We start from the raw sequence: 24,338 nt of genomic DNA, 5'->3' as shown, positions 1-24,338 counted from the left end.
ACGTAAATGGTCTGGCCAACAGGATGGGCAGCAATCTGCAGTTGTCTGCTGATGATGCTGTGATGAACAGTAAGGTGTTGAAGTTAAGTGGCTGTAGAAAGATACAAGATGACTTAGAAAAAATTTCTAGTTGGAGTGATGAATGTCAGCTAGCTCTAAGTGTGAAGAAATGTAAGTTAATATAATAGAGGGAAACATTCCATGTGGGAAAAATATATCTAAAAACAAAGATGGTGACTTAACAAACGAAAGTGCTGGCAGGTCGATAGACACACAAACATACACAAAATTCGAGCTTTCGCAACAAACTGTTGCCTCATCAGGAAAGAGGGAAGGAGAGGGAAAGACAAAAGGATCTGGGTTTTAAGGGAGAGGGTAAGGAGTCATTCCAATCCCGGGAGCGGAAAGACTTACCTTAGGGGGGAAAAAGGACGGGTATACAAACGCGCGTGCACACACACACACACACACACACACACACACACACACACACACACACACACACAGACACAAGCAGACATATTTGTAAGTTAATGTAAGTTAATGCATATTAGTAGGAAGGACAAACCTGTAATGTTAGGTTACAGAATTACTAGTGTCCTGCATGGCACAGTCAAGTCATTTAAATATCTGGGCTTAATGTCGAAAAGTGACATGAAATGGACCATGCGTGTGGGAACTGTGGTAGGGAAGGCGAATGGTCGACTTCAGTTTATTGGGAGAATTTTAGGGAAAAGTGGTTCACTTGTAAAGGAGACCACACATAGGACACTGGTGCAACTTATTCTTGAGTACTGCTTGAGTGTTTGGGATCCATACCAGGTCAGATTGAAGGAAGGCACTGGAGCAATACAGAGGTGGGCTGCTAGATTTGTTGTCGGTAGGTTCGAACTGACAGGTTTGAAAATTACTGAACTGTCAGTTTAATAAGTCATGGTTGCAAAATACTAACACAACTTCTTTACAGAAGAATGGAAAAACTGTTAGAAGCTGACCTCAGGGAAGATCACTTTGGATTCTGGAGAAATGTAGGAACGCGCAAGGCAATACTGACCCTACAACTTCTCATAGAAGATAGGATAAGGAAAGGCAAAACTCTTTTTATAGCATTTGTAGGCTTAGAGAAAGCTTTTGACAGTGTTGACTGGAATACTCTCTCTCAAATTCTAAAGGTGACAGTGCTAAAGTACTGGGATCAAAAAGCTATTTATAATTTGTAGAGAAACCATATGGCAGTTATAAGAATTGAGGGTCATGAAAGTGGAGCAGTGATTGAGGAGGGAGGGAGGCAGGGTTGTAGCCTATCCCTGATATTATTCAATCTATATATTGTGCAAGCATTAAAGGAAACAATGGAAAAATTTGGAGTAGGAATTAAAATCCAGGGAAAAGAAATAAAAACCTTGAGATTTGCTGATGATATTGTAATTCTGTCAGAGACAGCAATGGACTTGGAAGAACAGCTGAATGGAATGGACAGTGTTTTGAATGGAGGATGTAAGAAGAACATTAACAAAAGCAAAATGAGAATAATTTAATGTAGTTGAATTAAATCGGGTGATGCTGAGGGAATTAGAGTGAGACACAGAAAGTAGTAAATGAGTTCTGTTGTTTGGGCAGTGGTGATAGTAGATTAGAAGCTATTGAAATTTGGTGCTACAAAAGAATGTTAAAGATAAGGTGGTCAGATCACACAACTGAGGAGGTGGTACTGGCCTCAACATTCGTTATTCGCTCCGTCTACCTATTCTGTTCCTTGCTCCCACACCAGCACTACACACCATTCTATTCTTCCTATGTACCCACTGTCTGTTCCCTTCCCTACCTCTTTCTCCCCCTTTTTTTTTTTGTTCCCTCACTGTCCCTCCCTGGACATAACCTCCTGACTCTGCACCTAGAAGCCCTATCATACCCTCAGCACATCCGTGTACACACTCTCGGGCAGCACAACATTCTCCTCCCCCTACCCACCCCATGCCTCCTCCCTATCCCCACTACCCACCCCAGATTGCTGATTATGTCAGAGTCAGTTGCAGCCAGCAATCGCAACACTGCAGCTGGAGACAATGACCATGTGTCTTGAGGTAAGCTTGTATGAGTGTCCATGTGCGTGTTTTCTAGTTCAAAAGAATGACTTGCTTGTTCAAAATAATGAGATCGGCAACAGTGAGAAAGACCTGTAGTTTCCCGTTTCACCTTGTGTTCATTTTTTATGAATTGGCTGAACTTCAGCATATTTTAGTTGATCTGGGACATCCCTCATGAAAAGAATGGTTTATTTGAGTGACAGTGTGTGTGATCCAGCGAGTTTAAATAAAGGGATCACTCATTTAGTACTGGAGGGAAGCGTGGGGGGGATGTAAAAATCAGTGTGACCAACTGATGAATACATTAAGCAGATTCAGAAGGATGCAGGTTGCAGTAACTACTAGGAGATGAAGAGGCTTGCACAGGCTAGAGTAGCATGGGGAGCTGCATCAAACCAGTCTTTGAACTGAAGACCACAAGAACAACAAGTCTGCACAACACATAAGTGTTACAGAGATGCTTCGGAAACTCAAATGGCAGTCCCTAGTGGGAGGGCGACGTTATTTTTGAGAAACACTATAGAGAAAACTTAGAAAATGGTATTTGAAGCTGACTGCCAAATGATTCTACTACTGCCAACATACATTGTGCGTAAGGACCATGAAGATAATATTGACAGTAATATTGACAGTCCTTTTTCCCTCTCTGTATTCATAAGTGGAAGAGGAAAGGAAATGACTAGGAGTGGTATGGGGTAACATCTGCCATGAATCAGACGGTGGCTTGCGGAGTATTGATGTAGATGTAGACCAATTACGTACTCACCCACAACTACTTCTCTTTTCAAGGCATCACCTACAGAGAGGTGGGTAATAGAGCAATAGGTACCCACATGGCACCATCCTCTGTCAATCTATCCACAGTCTATTCATGGGCCATCAAGAGGGATTGTTCATAACCAACTAGAATCCCAAGCCTCTCATCTGCTTCATATTGTTTGATGACACATTTGGAATCTTGACTGAGGGTGTGGTCACCTTACCCACATTCCTCCAGAACCCCAACCTCGTCTCCCCATTCAATTCACCTGATCCTCCTTAATCCAAAGTCATCATCCTTCATATTATCATCGTTAAAGGATGGCTGCATCAGGAACACTGTCCACATCAAACCTACCAACCACCAATAGCTGCCATGCATTCCATACCAAGAAGTCCCTTCCATTCAGCCTAGCCGTCCTTTGTAATCACATTTGTAATGATGAGCAGTCAATCCCCAAATATGCAAAGAGTCTCAGAGGGCTTCACAGACCGAAATTACACTCCCAGTCTTGTTCAGAAACAGATCTCCTGTGCCTTCTCTCTCCAGTCATCTACCACCTCTGTCATACCCACTGTCTAGCCAAGAAGGAACAATACTCGCATGACTCAATACCACCCAGGACTGGAGCAAGTGAATTGCATTCTCCGGCAGGGTTTCGACTAACTTTTGTTGTGCCCTGAAATGAGGAATATCCTACCTTCTGTCCTCCCAACCTTTCCACTGTGGTATTCTGCCACACACCGAAACTAAGCAATATCTTTGTCCATCATTATTCCTTCCCTGCTCCCAACCCCTTGTCTCAGGGTTAGTATGCCTGTAATAGACCTCGACAGTGTCGAGAAATGTTGTAAATGTTTGAAAATGATCCTCATTTTTTAAACTCAGTTAAAACTGGTGATGAGTCATGGGTTTTTGAGTACGACCCTGAGACAAAAAGGCAGAGTTCAGAGTGGCACACCCCATCGTTGCCCCATCCCAAGAAGGCACGCATGAGCAAGTCCAGGATCAAAACTATGCTCATTGTCTTCTTTGACGTCAGAGGCATTGTTGACCACGAATTCGTACCTACCGAGACTACAGTGAACTCAGCTTTCTACTTGGAAGTGCTCAAAAGATTGAAAAGGAGGCTCTCATGCTGCCGAAGCTACATCAAGGACACGTGGAAAGTTCACCATGACAACGCACCAAGTCACAGCGCCTTCGTTGTCAACGACTTCCTGGCCAGGGCTGAGACCCCATTGGTTCCCCAGCGTCCCTACTGTCCTGACCTGGCTCCCGCTGACTTTTTTTTTGTTTCGTCGGTTGAAACAAGGAGTCGTGAAAGGAAACCATTGGGACGCAATTGAAAGCATCCAGGCGCATGTTACATCTGCTGTAAAGGACATTACGGAAAAGGCATTCCAGGATGCCTTCCAGGCATGGAAACACCGCCTCCAGAAGTATATGGATGCAAGAGGGTGCTATTTTGAGAATTTTTGATTATTTGTACGAATATATTCAAAAAATGATTTTTATGAATTTGGTCGCATTACTTATGGAATGCACCTTGTATAGTAGCTTCTCTGGAGCTCTTGGAGTGATAAATGCTAGAATATCTTGACTATCAGCCACATAGTTTTTCTGTTAAATCCTTCAATACAGAAATTTTCCTTGAGTGCCCATGTGCAGTGCCTTCTTCTTAAAAACCAGGAGCCTGTGTTGAGTGATGAGCAGCCACTATTTTGAATGAGTATTTGTCGGCAGATACCTCAGGAATGTAATAAAGCTTTTTCATTGCACCTTAACATTTTTTTTTAAATCTCTGTCTTTGAATGAAGTCCTTGAAAAATAGTGAACTGTAACTGGTGCCTCCTTGTTTGCATCATTGAGAGACATGGCCAGCTACGCCCTTTGTCAGACATACCCTAAAGTCTGCTGTATTGGTTCTCATTACTTTGGTTAATACACACACTGTCTTGCATAATTTGATACAACTTGTAAAGTTAGTTACAGGCAGAATGGAGTGTGGTCTCCAACCCAGTGCCATGCTACGAACTGCTTTTAAATAGTAATATAAATTACTCTCTGTAGATTATTAGCAAATAGAATGGAATTAACCCAGGACTAGTGCAAGCCATGTGTTTAAAATTTGTAGTGGCACGTGTACCATATGTTAGATTTATAATAAAAGTGTAGACAAATAAATGATTGTGTGCCACTGCATTGCTTGTCACATTATCAGTGGGTTTATATTTCTGTAGAACAAAATAAATATCTTGAAAAAGTACGATTGTGACACAGTTGATGTCAGTTTGAGTAGTTTCTACAATTAAGTCCTGATTGTTTCCCTAGCTCTGTTGAAACCACAGAGTATGTGCTTTCCTTAATATCTTCTTCCAGTAGAATGTTAAAATACCCGATGCATAGAAGAATGTATCATACACACATAACAATGAAATGTTAACTTTTGTTTCAGTCACTCCTCTCATCATAGTCACTCCATTGATGGATCTAACCGTGACCATGGGAGAAGCGCAAGCAGACATTCAGATCATAGAAGGGAAAAAGACAGAGGTAGAAATTAATATTTGTAAACATGTTATTTCCTATTACCTTTCTTTCTCTCTGTTCACTGTACCATAAACTACTATAAGCAATAAGCAAACAGATAATGCCCATTCTCATAATCCGATAAGATAGGTTTCCACTTTCAAAGCCAAATTTTTTTCAAAAGAAGTGAAGAAAATATATGATAAAGAAAAAGTTTGTATTCATTTATGTTTTGCATGAGTGACTTTCTTGAGAAAATAACACCTTGTGGCACATCCACATGAGATGCTAGTATGTAAATCAGCTGCCAACCTGTCAAAAGTAGATTGGTGATGTGAATTATCAACTGATTATTGTATCTGTCTGGTTCTAAAATTTAGTGTGTAGAAGTGTGTGTGAAACTTATCAGCTTGTACTACCTTTGTTCTCATTAATTCGCCTGTTTTCAGTGGATATGTGGTTGGTGCTACTGTTTGAATGAATGTAGGAACTTTCACAGTGAGTCGTCAGCAGTTTATAAATTTGGCTCCAGTAATTACAGTGTACGGTCACGTTAATGTGACCACCGCATGTGTTAGACATAATGCAAAATAACCACTCGCATATGGCAAGTGGAGGGCGCTAGTGGAGAGGGTATATGAAGTGTGTCGGGAGGATGTGGAAAATAGTGCAGTAATTGTTATAATGCAGAAATGGAGTGATAAACTGTCGTCCAAAAGGGCATGATCATTGGCTTATAGGCCAAGGGTGGAAGTATTTCAAGTGGCAAAGTTTGTAAACTGTTCACATGCCACCGTGGTTAAAAATGCTGTGGATGGCAAATGGTGCTATCCTAAACCAGTGCCAAGGTAACTGTGGTGCACCAAGGGCCATAGATGACACAGGTGAACGATGGCTGCGGAGATGTGTGTGGACGAATAGACATGCAACTGTTGGGCAGTTGACCATCCAGTTGAACCAAGGGGCTGCCAGTGATGTCTCCTCAATGACTGTTCCATGAACGTTGCTGCGTATGAGCCTCTGCAGCAGGGGCCTAGTTTTCACGCCCATGCCGACTGCTGTTTATTGGTGATGCAGGCTAGACTTTGTATGGCAGTATCGCAACTGGATGTGCACCGAGTGGCAACAGGTGGCCCTTTTGAAGTGAATCATGTTTTATGCTCCTTAGGACAGATGGCCTTTGGCGTGTATGGCACTGAAACAATTGACAGAAGGGTCCAGGCTGGAGGATGGTGCATTATGGTCTGGGTAATGTTTTTGTAGCATTCCCTGGGTGATCTCATCATTCTGGAAGACACAATGGGTCAACAGAAGTATGCATCTATCCTTGGGGACAATGTCCACCTCTAATTGCAGTTTTTGATAATACAATGTAAATGGATAGACAAAAATCTACTCACCAAGTGGTGGCAGAAGAACACAAACACAAGGTTTAACTTTCAAAGCCAGTGGCTCCTTCTTGTGACAGAAGAATTTAAGGGTAAGGAAGAGGGCTGAAGGAAAAGGGGTGCAGTTTGTTTTTTCTCAGCATGATGGCATCTACCAGCACTACAGTGCAACATATCTCACAGTTTGCAACGTACATGCATGCTTCAAAGGACAACAGAAAGAGTTTACCATACTCCCATGACTGCCAAATCACTCAGGATTTGAACCCAATCAAGAATCTTGATACTACCTCAATCAGGCTGTTCTCACTGTGGACCCTTAGCCGTGAAACCTAGCACAGCAGACCACAGCATTGGAATTGGCAGGTCTCTACATTCTTGTCATTACCTTACAGAACCTCAGTGAGCATCTTCCTGTATGTCTGCGCTGCAAGAGGTGGTTATTCAGGCTTTTGACAGGTGGTCACATTAATGTGACTGAACCATGTAATATAATTACAGTGATATGTATTTTATAATTATACAATATTATGTAGAAATAGATAGCACAAAAGTTCGATGGCATATCAGGAAGAAAATACGCTAGGTAGATACACAAAATCGTATATGCCGCAAGTTATGGATAGTTAAAAATAAATAAGAACATGTCTAGAGAAAAGTTGTTGTACATTGTATTTAACAGCATGGTGGGAAAAAAGGTGCAAGAGCTGACTTTGGAGAATGGAGAAGTTTTTCTGGAGAAACATCCAAAGAGTACAGCTTGAGGTCTAACAACCAGGCAGTTGTGTTGCAAGACTAAGCCAAATGATGTTTTTTGTGATGTTAGCTTGTGTTATGTACTTCAAACACAATCTGTCGCCGAGTCATTGTCCACTAGATTGTTAATGTAAATTGTTAATAGTAGTGGCTGTACAACACACTCTTGTGGTACTCCCAAAATTATCTTTACATTTGTCTCTCTTATTAAATTAAGAACGACATGTTGAGTCCAATTTCAAAAGATGTCCTGTAACCAATCTCGAATTTGGTCAGATACTTGGTAAACTAGTATTTTGTTCATTAAAGAACTGTGGAACTGTATTTGAATGCCTTTTGGAAGTCAAGGAACATGCCATCAACCTGGGTGTCATTGTCCCTGAGGCAGTGGATGTAATGGACAAACAGACCTGAGTCTCACAATATCTCTGTTCGCAGAATCGATGTTGATTTTTACAGACATTTTTTGTTCAAAAACGTTGTAATGCATGAGCGTAAAACGTCTTCCATAATCCTATGAGAGATTGACGTCAGCGATAGAAGCCCATACTTATGCACATCTGTCCAACAGTTTGTATAGAAAATGGGCATGATCTGCTCTTTTTCTCCAATTGCTAGGCACCTTTGGTTGCTCCAGTGATCTACGATGAACTACTGCTAGAAGGGGAGCAAGTTCTTTCACATAAACAATATAGAACGTCACAGGTATTTCAGCAGGTCTAGTTGTCTTTCCACTGTCAAGCATTTCTAGTTGATTTTGTATTCTGGGATCACTAATCTCTGTATGTGCAATTTCAGTATTTGTGCATTGATTGAAAGGAGAAACTGATGGTCTTCCGTGGTGAAACATCAGAAGAAGATCAAATTCACTTTTTCAGCCTACACTCTGTTATTTTCCATTTCAGTTCCAGTATGGCCACTGAGCAACGAAATAGGTGATTTTGATCCTTTTACTGACTTTATGTTAGACCAAACCTTCTTAGGATTTATAGTCACTTCTTTAGGCAAAATTTTACTTTGAAATTCACTGAGTGCTTCTTGTACTGCTCTCCTCACACTCATTTTGGCATTATTCAACATCTGTTTGTCTGTCAGGCTTTGACTTCACATAATCAGAGATGAATCTGTCTTTTCTCTCGCAATAACTTTGTAACATGGCTGTTGAACCAGGGTGGATCTGTTCCATCCCCTACGACCTTGCTCAGCACATACTTGTCTATGGCATATTGTACAGTGCATCTGCTCCATATCTTCATTCAGAGGGCTGAATATATGATGATGATATCTTAGATACTCTGCATTTTGTATCCTGTCACTCTCACTAACCACCTATTTTGGAGTGCTAACCTACCATGATTTCCTAAAGTAAAGGATGAGATCTAGGGCTGCAGTTTCAGTGGGGGTGAAGAAGCAGCAACTAATAGTGGTGGATAGGAACCAATGTTTCAGCACATCCAAAATGTGGTAGGATGGCATAAGGAATGTGCAGCTTTAGAAAGTGGTTGCAAAACTATCCAAAATGGGTAAATGGTAGAGTTTAATAAACTATTCCAAAACCCAAAACAATGGTTGCTGTGTCATTTCTTAAGAGTTAACACAGTCATGCTGTTCAACCCATTCACTGTGACTTTCTGTGCCCTGCAATATAAGCACCACAGGACAAATGTACACTCGATGTTCTTATTCACAAGACATGTACATTAGTGTTTCAGTCATCTTTGTTTCAGCATGTGTCCTGTTGCCTAGTAGGCACAGGGTCCACCATGGGCCCTGATTGCTTGTTCCATGCATGATGGCATCAACACATATAAGCCACAAATGGCGTCCTGTGGTATAACCGTCCATGCAGTTGGTTCCAAAGTTCATCTTTGGTGGTTGGCATTGGGTCAAAGTGCTGCACCCGTCATTTCACCATACCTCTCACCTTTTCTTTTGGCGACGAGTCTGGTGATCTGGCGGACAGGGTAAAAGGCTGACATCATGTGACACCAAGAAGGCATGTGTTCATGCAGCATGTAGTCATGCATTGTCTTGCTGGAAAGTGGTGTTTGGGTTGATGTGCGGAAAAGGTGTGGCTAAGGTTTGCAGGGTGTCATTCACGTAGGTTACATTGGTCACCGTGCCCTGGATACACACAAAGTGTGATTTGCGGTTGTATCCAATAGCAGCACCCCACACTGTACGTATCGTAAGAATGCAGTGACTGTGATGTCACTCTCCGTCTGCAGCAAACCAAAATGTGACCACCATTTTCAAATAAGCAGAACCTGGATTCGTCCAAAAACACTACCTGATGCCATTCCTGTCCCCAGTGATGTTGTTTCGTACACCATTGCCATCTTGCATATTTCTGCACATTTCTCAAAGGTAGGCGGAGAAGTGGACGACATGCACGTAACCCATGCCGTAATAAACAGCAGTACTACCCCTGTTACTAACAATTTGAACCTAGACATCCTCTATGGCTTTGCTGCCAACAAAAATGTAGTTCAAACCTCAAATACAATTTGTATCTATGAAAAATTGCGTAAGAGAACATCTGTGCCAAATGCGAAGCCCACTGCATCAGAACAGAAAGACATTACAACCAAACTGTTGATCAAGAAACACAATGAGAAAGGGGCAAATGTACATGATTTTCAGTATTCTCTTACTGACAGAGCCTAGATAATTTAAAGACAGCCGTAAGAGGAAAGTTCTTTTTCATGCAGTAAGTACACATAGTTCTCGTAAACTTGGCTATTATAAATTTTTGTAGTACAGAGTAATATCACTGTAAAGTGCAGTTCAACCTTTTGTTCGTGGCATGAATATTGATGAAGTTCAAGGGAAAGTAATTATTCATTGGCACATGCATTATGTCACTCTCTTATTGCAATCTGATTGCCATGCATTACTCCTGTAAATGTCCTTACTTTCATCGGATCATTTCTCTGTGCAATGGTGATGGAATGTATGTGTTGCTAGAATGTTGTCTTTGCTGACCAGATAATATGAAAGAAATTTAAGGCACTTCTTAATTAAGTTGAAATATAAGTGGTAATACACTGAACTGTACTCTATGTTGACAATGTGGCTATATTCATCACTTTCATAGACATAAAGTTTGGAAAAATAGGTGGCTTACGATGTATTCACATTATTTGTGAATAACTCGAGGACACCTTTTCAACATTACATACTCCATTATGATCTGATCTGAAATATCAGAAGTTCATAAATTCGTTACTGTTAAGCAAGGTACAATAAATTTATTGGTAATACAAAGAATATTAACGAATTATTTGTGTTTTGATTTACTTATCTACTGCAGAACTGATCGTGAAGGTGTTCATTTCTGTACTGGCTTATGCTTGTTCAGACAATATGGGAAATTTGTTTTTCTATGCCAAAAAGATGCTCAGACACAAAGGAAGACTTTGTTACAATGAATTTATAAAGTTAAACTTGTGATCTTTCATTGCTTACCGTTTCATGGTACCAACCAATAAATTTCTGTATTCCTTCTCTGTACCATGGAATGAGGTGCCATTGATCAGTTTGGAAATTTAAATTGCTGTATTTTCGAAAATTCAAATGTACTGAAAATGGAAAGAAATAGGATATTGTTTTTTACTGTACAATTGATACAATGAATTTGATTTTTTAAATGAGCAATATGTTGAAGAAAAATGCAAATGTGAGTGATCAATGTTAAACTGTACAGTGAGTTACTTTAATTCCCCTGATTTTTTCAATGAAATTGAAAGCAGTCCCTTTGAGCAACATTTTCCCTAAAGAATGGAAAAAATTGCTTAAGTGCAAAAAAGTTATTAAATTTTTAAAAGTTTGAGGGTGTCATTCATCAGGGCAATAAAAAATACTTTTGAAAAAAATCAGCCTTATATAATAAAGTAATAAGTAATATGATAGTGTTTTACAAACTGTTAGGAATTCTAGAATGATTAAACACAGATCAAAACATCAATCACAGTTTCCTTGATCAGAAATATTAATTGTAAAACATAATTAGAAACTAATATCAGTCATCTTCTTAGATCTATAACTCATGAATATTAATTTCAAATGAAAAAATAACAAATTCACCCTCCTCTATAAGTTTTGTTAAAAAAGATATTGCATTGTCATGATCTGTTTCTGAAATATCCTGGGTTCTTTTAAATTTCGTTTTATTTTCAGCTGACTTGAAAATCTCTACAAGTAAGGATTCTGTTTCAGTAATTTGGCAAACATATTTTCAGATATATTTGCCATGCCTCGAAAACAATTTCACCAACAAAAATGTCTGCAACTCGTGGTCTAGTGGTTAGAATTGCTGCCACTGGATCATAGGGTCCCAGGTTCAATTCTCGGCCGGGTTGGGATTTTCTCTGCCCGGGGACTGGGTGTTTGTGTTGTCATCATTATCATTTGTGATAGTGGCTAAATTGGACTGCTTAAAAATAAAGAAAAAGACTGTGTAAAAATTGGGACTTTATATAGGAACTGATGACCGTACAGTTTAGAGCCCCACAAACTAATCATCACCACCAATAAAAATCCTTCTGAAGTGCGTTCTGTCTACTCATCTTCATATTTCACCAAATCTTCCTCAGGATCATTTTCATTCAGTTGTCTATCTGGATTTCCTCACTTATACACCTGTAGCTCTGGCTTGAGATGAAACTGGCTCAACCAGTGCTTGCGTTTCTATTTCTTGATGACCAGAATCTGTGGTGGCGTTCTGTTAGTCTCTCTTGTTATTACTGTGCTGATTTTGAGATTGGAATGTTTCCTCTCGCAATACAATATTCTTTCCAGGAGCTACCTCCAAACCTCTCTTCTTTCTTGCTGGTCAGTTTGAAGTGCTTCCATATCTTGAGTCTTTCAAGAAATCTGTTGAAGTATTTTTCAGTTCCCTGTTCTTTAATATGTTATCTTGTAAGGCGATTAAGAACTTTTTGATTGTGAAAAGGACAAATACCACTTTCACAAAATCTGCTCACAATATTCCGTTTAACCCTGGAAGTTATGCCTTTGTGAGAAAAATTTGGTTTTTGTTGTGCTTGATTCATTTTATTGAGAATCTGGAAATCAGAAAATCTGGAAATGTATCCTTTGGAATAGTTGACAATTTAGCATTCTTCATCTTCCAATTTGTCAGCACTTGGTGTCGGGCTGTTTTTATTGAGCGGGAGAATGCCACCTCCAGAGATTGGCATAAGTGTGTTGAATGTGGCACTAAACATACAAAATCATCATCATTTTCACCACAAAGTTATATGACATCTTCATCTAAATGAGAAGAAAGATTATCTCCAATAAGAACTTTACATCTAGGCGATCTTTTTGAATGCGGCAAAAAACTACTTCCAAGCCAATCTCTGAATGTTCAAGTATCAATCCAACCTCTGACTGTACAGTTAAATGGTGATCCTGTTTAGGAACAATGCTGATTGCGTATGATGGTAAAAGCACACCGTAATCAGACCCACAAATCATAATTGATGTGATGCTTTTAGATAAATTCATTGGCTTTTCCAGGTATTTGTCACCTCTACGATATATCCCTGGATCATCACTCAAGTTAGACTCATTGTAAGTGAAAATAAGAGTCCGGCACATATTCTAAAGTTTTTTCGAGGTTGTTGAAATATTTCTTGAAATTATCAGGGGATACTGCGGCTCGAGCTCGTTTGATGTTAGTAGCAACCTGTTTAGAATACTTGTTTTTGTGATGCTTCAGTAGTATGACCAGTCTTCTCCAGTAAGCTTGTTTCTATAGCACTGAAACAAAAAAGGCTAGCCATCATTGCAAATGTATTGATAGTTTACATTAAAACTGCAAAATTGCTAGGTCTGAGGGTGAGATTGATCAGTGACCAAAGAAACCCCTTGCCTGTGTTCAGTGACACCCTCTGAAGAATAAAAATAAATAAAAAAAACCTTACAGTGAATGAAATATTTGAGGTTGGAATACAAAACAAGACCTCTTTCTCAAGCTAATTAAACACATACCAACATAAACTACCATATTTCTAGCACCTTTCATATCCAGTCTGGTACCCTGAAGTTATTTAAGCCTTTGAAATAGTTAAAATGTGATAGGTTTTTTATGAAAATCTCCCATATCGATCCATTTGTACATGGAGTTCTTGGTCGCTGACAAAGAGTTACTTTGAGTGCTGCCAGTGCAGAAACAAAATTCGACACGAAGTAATTCTAAGTAATTCTTCTTTTTAAAAATTGCGAAGTTTTTATGAAAGTTACGCCGTGAATCAAAGTAATGCCATTCGGCAGTATCTAACACAATTAAATTTACAGATAAAATCTGCTAATGCACACTTTTTTGGTGTTTTGTATAATGTTGGCATTCACAACTGCCCTCAATAAATATTGAAGAAAATCTTTTTCCACCATTTTACAGTCTTTCACTGGAAGGGATAGTAACTCATCAGCTGGTCTCCTCTGTCAGCACCTGTTTTAGACAAGTTGTAGTCTAATACAATGTCTGGCTTTACTACCTCAACATATCTTCTCCAGGATTTTACACTGACATATGAAGCAGTCATCTTATGCTGTGTTGACAACATCACGTTTGTCTTTCCATTTCAAGCAGAAAATGTGACCTTCGGGACAAAATGTCATTTCTCCTTCCCTTAGTTTTTCATTTGTTAGGTCACTAGGCAAACCTATCCTGTTTCTCATCACAGTTCCAACTCCCGTTGTATTTCTTTCCCATAGTTCTTCAAGGACTGCAGCACTTCGATAAAATCTGTCCGGCCAGGTATACCACAAGTCCTTTTCCCAAGTAAGAGGGACATAGCCTAAGCAGCAGGGATTTCACAGAATTTTCAACATTTCCTCCAGCACAAATGTCAGAATTGCACATGTAACCTGTTTGAGCATCACTTACAAAATACAGTTTTATCCCATATTTTTCTGATTTGTCTTTCATATAAACATGGAATCCAGCTCTTTCTCAAAAAGGACATATTTCTTCACCCACAGTCAGGTTTTGTGATGGATAAAAGACTTTTCTGCACCTCTCTGTGAAAAAGTTCCAAACAGGCCTTACTTTATGCAGAGAGTCATGGTCTGGTTCTTGTTGAGGTCTTCATAGCGCATTATTGTTCACATGCAGCATCCTGAATATGGCAAGAAATCTGTCTTGTGACATTAGCTGAGAAGCAAATGATGAAGGAAGCACAGGGTCTTCAGACCAATAATCCCTAAGCTTAGGTTTCTTTAGAGCACGCATATGCAAAACGATTGCAAAAAATTGATGTACTTCATGTATCCTTGCTGCTCTCCATTTCTTCCATACAGATTTTGGTTTGATTCTGTTCTGCCGCCGAAGTTCAGAAATAGTATCAGTAGCGTATATATTTGTCTCTGGCTTTCCTTTTAGAAACCTGCTGTGATCAAAAAATTGGTACAAAGTTAGTTTTGTTGATAATGTATCAACAGGAACCTGAATTCCACTCATTTCTTCAAACAGAGGTAATTCAGGGAGTGCATCAAAATGACACCATTCATTATGAAGGGCAGGCTGTTGAACTGAATGACAAACCTGACTAATAGAAACTTGTGCATTAGCTTCTTCATACTCACTACCATCAGCAGCACAGGTTTAACTCTCCAGCTCATGCGAGTCATCATCGTCTTCTGAAAAATTGCCGATGTCGTCCAAAAGATCATCAAGTTCTGAGCCATTGTTCAAGAGTTCTTCAATCTCTAAGGTTGACAAGTGAAGTCTGTTAGCCATATTCACTATTTATTTGTGTCTCTACACACGGGAAGGATGCACACAATAGCACAACGCTTATGAAAAGCCAAACAATTAGTCTTGCCACTCACAAACGTAAAACACACATTTAAATCACAAATAAATAAGTCAGAAGTGAAGGACATATGACATACATCTGTCAGATTTTATGGTTAAAACATAGTGAACGTATCTAGTACGTCCATCGGCTCCAGTGTGTTAAATTATTGCAAGGTTGCGGTTACTGATGTCATTCAGTGCAGAAGGTGGTCTATAATTTTGTATTGTGTCTCTCTTTTTAAAAAACCACTTTATTTGCCAAGATCGCTATGTTAACACAATAACTGGAGTAATAGTTTCGGCAATATGTATTGCCATCCTCAAATCTTTGAAAATGAAATATCTAGAGGTTACTGCCCTACAATCAAAAAATAAATAAAAATGTAGTAGGAAATACATAAATATTTTTTAATAAATGAAACATACCATAAAAAGTCAAGGCATTGCAGTGATGTGCCCCGTGAGAAGCACTGCATCAGTAATGATCAGCGTTGTCATCTAAATTAATTACAACAAACACCTCCTGGTTGGGAGAATAGGTACATCTCAAGTCTTTACCTCTACCTGATGGATTGAACGGGACACACATGTATGCTATGGAATGTAGCATACTGAACACAACTGAAGGATCCATTCATAACAAACTCTGCTATTTGAACTGGCGGTAGATGAATGATGACTCACGTAAAATACATTCATAATTGAATACTCCAGTTAACAGTGTAGGGAAAGATTGCTACTTACCATAAAGAAGACAAGTTAAATTGCAGACAGGCTCAAATAAGACACACCAAGTTTTCGACCACAGCCTTCATCATTAAAAAACAAACAAACACACACACACACACACACACACACACACACACACACACACACACACACACACCATTCATGCACACAAGCAAGCACACCTCATGCACACATGACCGCCAACTCCAGCATCTCGGGCCAGAATGCAGCTATGACGTGGGACGCAAGCAGAACTCAGCAGGGGGCAGGGAAGGGGAAGGGATAGTAGTGAACGGGCAGGGGGAGAGATCAACACTGTCTGGTAGAGTGTACAGGGACCAGAATGCCAACAGGTGGCGTGTCGGGAGGTGGGGCTGGGAGATGGGGAAAAAGGAAAGGAGCAGCAAAAGACAGACAGATGCATTGGCAAAGGGTGGCAAATAAACAGGGCGAGAGACGAGAATGAGGAGGAGTGATAGGACAGAGGGTGTGGAAACTGTTGGTTGAACGTTGTGGGGACTGTATGTTATTGCAGGTTGAAGCCAGACTAATCACGGGAGTGGAGAATGTGTTGTAAGGATAATGCCCGTCTGCACCGTTGAGAAAAGCTGGTTGTGGAGGGAAGGATCCACATGGCTCGGGTAGTGAGCAGTCATTGAAATCAATTGTGTTATATTCCAACATGGTTGCTTTCACAGGTGACGTGCCCCTGATGGGGTAGGATACACAGGACTGGAATAGGAAGTGCTGGGTGGGTGTATTGAGCAGGTTTTTCACCTGGGTTTTCCACAGGGATATGATTCTTGTGGCAAGGGGTTGGCATTAAGAGTGGCATAGAGATGGACTAGGAAGTTGTGGAGGTGGGTGGACAACGGAACACCACATTGGGAAGGGTGAGAAGTATCTTGGGTAGAACGTCGCTCATTTCAGGGCGTGATAATAGGTAATCAAAGCCCTGGTGAAGGATGGGGTTCAGTTGTTCCAGTCCGGGGTGGTACCAGGCGATGAAGGGACACTTCTTTGTGGGTGGTTCTGGGGGGGGGGGGGGGGGGGGGATTGGGGATGTGAGGAGAAATGGCATGAGATCTGCTTGTGGAACAGGTATTGGTGACAGTGCCTGTCTGTGAAGGCCTTGGTGAGACCCTCAGCATACTGAGCAAGAGAGTTTGTCACTGCAGGTACATCATACCCGGGTGGCCAGGCTGTATAGAAGAGATTTTTTTGTGTCAAAAGGTATGACAGCTGTTAAAATGCAGGTACTGTTGGTGGGTTTAATATGGACAGAGGTGCAGATGGAGCCATCAGACAGGAGGAGGTCAACATCTAGGAAGGTGGCATGCTGGTTTGAGTAGGACCACAGGAAGCAAATGAGAGAGAAGAAGGTGTTGAAGTTGTTAAAGAAAGAAGGTGTTTCTTGGCCCTGGGTCCAATCATGAAGATTTCATCTGTGAACCTGAACCAGACTAAGGAAGGTCTCCTCTAGATGGCCCCTAGAAAGGTTGGTATAGGAGGGTGCCATGTGGGTGCCCATGGCTGTGCTGCAGATTTGTTTAAATAACTTCCCTTCAAAGGAGATACAGTTGTGAGTTAGGATAAAGTTGGTAAGGTGTATGACGAATGATTTAGTGGGTTTGGAGTCTGAAGGATGTTGGGAAAGATAGTGTTCTGGAGTGGTAAGATCATGGGTTCAAATGGCTCTGAGCACTATGCGACTTAACATCTATGCTCATCAGTCCCCTAGAACTTAGAACGACTTAAACCTAACTAACATAAGGACAGCACACAACACCCAGTCATCACGAGGCAGAGAAAATCCCTGACCACGCCAGGAATTGAACCCGGGCGCGGGAAACGAGAACGCTACCACACAACCACGAGCTGCGGACTAAGACCATGGGCATGAAGGATGATGGTGTATAGGGAGGTGGTGTCAACATTGACAAGTAGGGATCCAGGAGGTAAATGGGTGGGAATGGTGGGGGGTTAGTGAAGGAAATGGTTGGTGTCTTTGACATGGGGAGCTACATTACAGGCAATTGGTTAGACGTGGTGGTCATTGAGGGCTGGAATTCTTTCAGTGGGGGCATGATAACCAGCTGCAATGGGGTTTCCAGGATTGTTGGGTTTGTATATTTTGGGAAGCATGTAGAAGGTGGGTGTGTTGGGTATTGTAGGGGTGGGGGGGGGGGGGGATGGATTCAGGGGAGATGTTCTGGGAAAGGCCTAAGGCTTTAAGCAGGGATTGGAAGTTGTGTTAGACTTCTGTGATGGAATCACTCTGACAGAGTTTATAGATGGAAGAGTCAGGTGATTGGCAGAGCCTTCTGCCACTTAGTCACTGCGTTTCACAACAACAATAGTGGAACCTTTGCCTGCAGGTAGGATGATTAGATCAGGATTTGTTTTGAGGCTGTGTATGGCTCTCTTTCTTCTACTGAAAGGTTGGTGCTCTGAGGAAGGAAATTGGGGAGGGATGGTGATGCTAAGTTGGAGGTAAGGAATTCCTGGAAGGTTACCAGCAGATGGTTAGAAGGGAGTGGGGGATCACAATTGGATGGTGGTATGAACTGGAAGAGTAAGGGTTCGGTGTTGGAATTAGGATGATTTTGGTTGGGGGGATTGGTGGCAAAGAAGTGCTTCCATTGCAGGGATCAGGAGGAGGAGAGTAGGTCTTTGACAAGTCCAACATGGTTAATTTTGGGTGTAGGGCTAAAGGTGGGGCCTTTGGGTAGGACTGAAACTTCTATGGAGCAGAGGGTTTTGGTGGAAAGGCTAACAAAAGTGTTACAGGAATGTTTAGGATCTGGGTTTGGTGGAGAGTTGGTAGGGAGTTCTGGGGGATGTGGCAAGTTGAAAGGTCAGCTAGGCAAGGGTATGATTTACACTGTGGATACGATATGCCACTCCTAATGCCAAATCGAGGTGCAAAACTTACCCAGTTCACCCACCCATCACTTCCTGTTCCAGTCCTGTAATCCTACCCCTTCAGGGCCGATCCACCTGTGAAAGCACCCATGTCATTTACCAGCTCTGCCACAGTGATTGCACACCTTTTTATATTGGTATGACTACCAACCAGCTGACCACCAGAACAAACGACCATGGAAAACTACGGCCAAGAGCAGAGTAGACCACCCTGTGGCACAACATGCATCTGAATGTAACACACTTGATTTCAATGACTGCTCACTACCTGTGCCACATGGATGCTTCCCTCCACCACCTGCTTTTTCTGAATGGTGCAGATGGATGTTATCCTTATAACGCATTCTCCACACTAGTGATTACCCCGAACTCATACTATGGTAACATACAGTCCTCACACCCTCCACCCAACGGTTTCCACACCCTCTGTCCTATCATCTCCTCCCCATTCTCATCTCCCACACTGTTTATTTGCCACCTTCTGCCAATGCATCCGCCAGTCTTTCACCACTCCTCTCCTTTTTTGCACCTTTTTCCCCATCTCCCTGCCCCATAACCTCCTGACACTGCACCTGATGGCCTTCTAGTCCCTGCACACTCCACCAGACAGCGTTTGTCTCTCCCCCCACCCATACACTACTATCCCTTCCCTTTCCCCTCCAGATTGCTGCTTGCATCCCACGTGATAGTTGCATTCTGGCCTGAGTTGCTGGAATTAGTGGTCATATGTGCATGAGGTGTGCTTGCTTGTGTGTATGAATGGTGCGTGACTCTTTTACTGATGAAGGCTGTGGCCGAAAGCTTTATGTAAGTATCTTTTAATTGTGTGTATCTGCAACTTAATGTGTCTTCTTTAAGGTAAATAGCAATCTGTCTTTCGCCTCATTGTTGATATTCCTACCTGAAGTTTCCATTGTTTAATACTCCAGTTATATATACCCTCCTATTCACATACTAGATATAGTTTGACTTAATACTCATACTATTTAAGTATTTACACTCATAATTGAATTTACTCCTAATAAGTAAAATGTATGTATGTTATGTGTGATGCCTGACACAGCACAGAGTTCATTATTAATAAACTTTCCTCCAATCAGCGATAAACGATCTGCCAATTTACATAACTTGTATTCAGTATTCAGAACTAAATAGTCCATCTATATACTAATTCAAAATCATGTGCATACTGCATTAAAGTGTAAAACTATTATGATGATCAAAAATTAATAGGAATATTTGTTTTTCTTAAAGAATCTTTAATTATTGATCATCATCAACAACTTTGTCCCTTTCAAAGTAATCTCCCTCAGGTACAATACACTTGTGCCAGCACTTTTTCCAATCTTAGAAGCACCTCTGGAACTCGCTTTTCATTATGGTGTTCAGCTCCTTCTGGGATTTTTATTTTGTCTCGTCAGCAGTGCCAAAACTATGTCCTTCCATGGTTCTCTTCAGGCTTTGGAATAGAAAGAAATTGCAGAGAACCATGTGTGATGAATATGTTGGATAAGGCATGTGATGATTTTGTTTCTTTCCAAAAAATCATGAACAAGCATTGAGGTTTGAGCGGGAACATTATTGTGACGGAATTTCCATGATTGGTTTTGCCACAGTTCTGGTCATTTTCTTTGGGTTGCTTGACGTAAATGGCACATAACTTCCAGGCAGTATTCCTTATTGGCTGTACAGCAGTAAGACAGGAACTCACGTTGCACTATGCCATTGTGATCAAAGAAAACAGTGAGAAGAACCTTCACACATGATCAAACTTGTCGAATTTTTTTCAGTCTTGGCTCCACAGGCAGTTTCCATCAGGACGATTGGGCCTAGATTTCGACATCATAAAGGGACACCCATGTTTCATCACCTGTTATAACATTGTTAAGAAGTTCTGTATCATTGTCAGCTTCATTCAGCAATTCTTGAGCAATTTCAGAACAAACTTTGGTACTACAAGTTTCGTGCTAAAACATCTGAAAAAATTGCTTGATAGGGGTCAAGAATATGTCAACATCACCAGCAAATTCTCTGATGGTGATTCAGCAATTTTCCAAAATCATTTTCAGTACTACTTCCACATAATCATCAGTAATTGATGTGCCAGGGCATCCATGATGGTCATCATCTTCTCGACATTTCTTGTGTACAGACTAGATTTTGGTCTTTACACCATTATTGAATACAAAGATCGTAGACCATTAACTTATTTTGTTGTATACAGTGACATATTATTTCACGCCATTATATAGTACAAAGTTCTTAGGCCATCCACAACATTTTGCTGTGCACTGTATAAGATGACAAATGTACAGTTCAGCACATTTGATTGAAATGATATAAATGATACAAAATTAACTTCTCATAGGAATGCAGCTTATCATCGTGCAGGCACATCATATTTGAGGAAGTCAGCCCAAAGCAGGCACACACACTCTTGTCTTACTCATAGATTTGCCAATAGCCGCAGTCAACATTTTGAATGCGATGCTGCACTTTATTCCATTTTTCAACCAAACTTTAATGCAAATTCTTCAATTCATCTTATTCAAAAGTAAAAGTCACGAAGCACTCAAAAACACATGTAATAATCTTTCCGACTTTCATCAAAAACTAAATGCTGAAAACAGCTGAAATGCAAACATATGTCAGGAAAATGTGAACCAACAAGATAAAAAAAATTGCAAAATTTATTTCTAAAGCCCACAGAATAAAAACATTCCAATTACTCATTGATCCCACTTTGTACTTGAGTATCTCCACTTGTAATTCTACTTTCTTCACCGCCAGTGCATATCAGGCCAAAATCACCGTTTAGAAACTTGTTACAGTTTAAAGCTTCATTTAAATGTTGACATGTGGCGAAATCACAACTCAGTCCCCCAGTTACACTTTCACTACAGCATAAGTATTTTTCATATATGGGTTTAAAATAATCATAGACTTTAGTCAGCTCACTAGGACACAAAAATTCTCTTTTAAATGCTGTTTCAAATTGACACAGAGTTTGAAACGTACACTGGTATTTAGCACTCTAGTCTATAGATTCCTGTTGTAAATTTGTAAGAATAAAAATAGATTGAGTCATATCTGCCCAACTTTTTGCTAACTCTTCCTTACATTGTTCCAAAAGTGCAAATGAATGTACAGAACCATCTGGTTTGAACTTTTGAAATTTCTTGCTGGTGTACTGAAATATCACCCAAAGAATTGGTGATTGTGTTAGTAAAATCAACATTCTGTTGTACTGCTGGTTCGTTTCGTTCTGTTAGGTGCTTCTCCAAACTAGTCACCGTATATTGGGCACTCTTAACTACTACATCGAAAACTCTACTTTGTTATAATCTCTCTACATACCCACCCATATCTGGGATTTGATTATATAAAATTTTGGGTTAATTAAGTATCTCTTGAAATCATTCATTCACTTCATTGCCTATTGGGTTACTCTATTTGTTTAGTTTGGCAGGCAGCTTCTTAGGCAAAATCTAATATTAAGAGTTTCTACATTAGAAGGTTTATCATTTGCAGAGTCTGCTTGCATAGCTACTTCCTCTCCTTGTGTCTTTACATCGGAGATGCCATTTTTTTAACACCTCTTTTTGGGTTTTAAGTGTGGTAATAACATCAGTTAACTCTTGCTTTGTGGTTTAATGTCTATTTACCAGTTCTTCTAACTGGTCTAGCTTCCCTAAGTTTTTTTTAATATCTCTGCTAACAAATTTTCCGTATTACATGTAGCCTTAGTCAAAAGGTAACAATACTGCATACACTTAAGGCCATGATATCCTGTTATTTTGTGTTGAAACAAACAGGAAGAGGCAATTGTTCATTTATCTACAACACTCTGAGCAAATCACTCAATATGTACCTATTTCTTGTTGTAGACCCAGTTAACATGGTCAGCTAATCTTGCTTACATCTAGTGTAGTGATAAATTACACTTACTTTTGTTTTACAACATGATGGAATTACTTCTTCGTAAATATTGCAGTCACATTGGACTTTGGTTTTTACTTTGTGTACTTGTGTTGCTTGGGACAACAGTGTATATTTTTCTCTTATTTTCTTCAAATTATTTTTTTTTTTTTTTTTTTTTTTTTTTTTTTTTTTTTTTTTTTTTTTTTTTTTTTTGTAAAATCCCAAATACTCTCTTTTTCACACCTCCAATTTGCATCCTGCACCAGGGAGCTAAACGAGGTGTAAACAACCAGGCAGTCCTGTTGCTGAAGTAAGCCAAATGAGATGTTTTGTGGTGTTACCTTGTGTTATGTACTTCAAGCATGATCTGTCACCCATATTGTGTGTATGATAGTTTACGTCGTAAGTAATTTCTGGTCGCAGTTCTTAAAGCAAATTACTTGCTTGGTCCTGCTTTGCAGTACCACATGACATTTCTCTTGAACTACTTCACTGTGATGCGATTTATTGGTGCTAGAAGAGAGCTGTATCTGTCCGAGCTACTAAATGACATACACAGCTTAGTGATAATTTTTCTGTATTTTACACCCATTGATTTTTCTACACAGCTTTAATTACAGTGATGGTTGAGCACCTCTCATAGCTCATGACATACTGTTTAAAACAGATGTGTGTCGTACTATGACATGAGCAATCAAAAGTAAGCGACAGTTTTTAAAATGACATTTGTTTCTGCTTGTTTACGTTGTTGAGCCCATTTCTCTCTTCCTTGACCATCAAGGCATTACCAAGCCACAGTGCCCAAGGAGCAAGTGCTGTGCCACGGCAGGTGTAAAGGTTTATTTGCTGTAATGTCTTGCCAATGTTCAGAGCAGACATGATGTACATTTACACAGACATAGAAACAAGAGTGTGCAGAATGGGATATTTTACGCTTGCCTACTACCTAAACCACCTGTTTTTTCAGCTCTCACAAAAATCTTTCATTTGTGTAAGAGAGTAAGAGTGGAACATGTTATTCTGAAGAATCTGGTGTTACACTACAAAATCAAAGTGTTTCACATTACCATCACACTGTGAATTGGAAAAGGAGAAAAGCAGCCTGTAGATTAAGAAGCATGTATTGCCTGAAAGTGTGGTGGTTTCTGCTCTTGGATTCTTACCAAAGTTAGGGTCCTTTTGCTGCATTTCATTCCACAAAGTTCCCATCCCTTTACTGTATTTAGAAAATATTGAAACTAGTTGTTACAGTTTAAATACATATCATTAATTGTGTGACTGGGCAGAATGTACTGAGTATTTTGTTATAAACACAAGTGTGAACCATTAAAGTATCCATAAATAAATGATCTATACCTATAAGACAGAGACACAGCAAGCACCCTTAATATCTAAATACAAGCACAAAATGGACAGCAGATAGCATTTCACAG

General features: G+C 40.2%; 1 protein-coding gene across 2 annotated transcripts in view; it reads left to right on the top strand.

The window, feature by feature from the left end:
• LOC126458406 (luc7-like protein 3) overlaps nucleotides 1-24,338 on the top strand; it is a 144,102-nt gene that overhangs the window by 72,736 nt on the left and 47,028 nt on the right. For both annotated transcript variants that reach the window (XR_007585631.1, XM_050095421.1), the window contains exon 7: nucleotides 5,306-5,403. Coding sequence is in view for 1 of the 2 variants with exons in the window: in XM_050095421.1 (XP_049951378.1) it covers nucleotides 5,306-5,403 (98 nt within the window). In the remaining variant the exon portion in view is untranslated. The remainder of the gene's footprint in view (nucleotides 1-5,305; nucleotides 5,404-24,338) is intronic.

Source organism: Schistocerca serialis, chromosome 2 (genome assembly GCF_023864345.2).
Source record: "Schistocerca serialis cubense isolate TAMUIC-IGC-003099 chromosome 2, iqSchSeri2.2, whole genome shotgun sequence".
NCBI classification, from domain to species: domain Eukaryota; kingdom Metazoa; phylum Arthropoda; class Insecta; order Orthoptera; family Acrididae; genus Schistocerca; species Schistocerca serialis.
The sequence above is the reverse complement of the archived record's forward strand: the minus strand, read 5'-3'. Positions and strand labels throughout refer to the sequence as shown.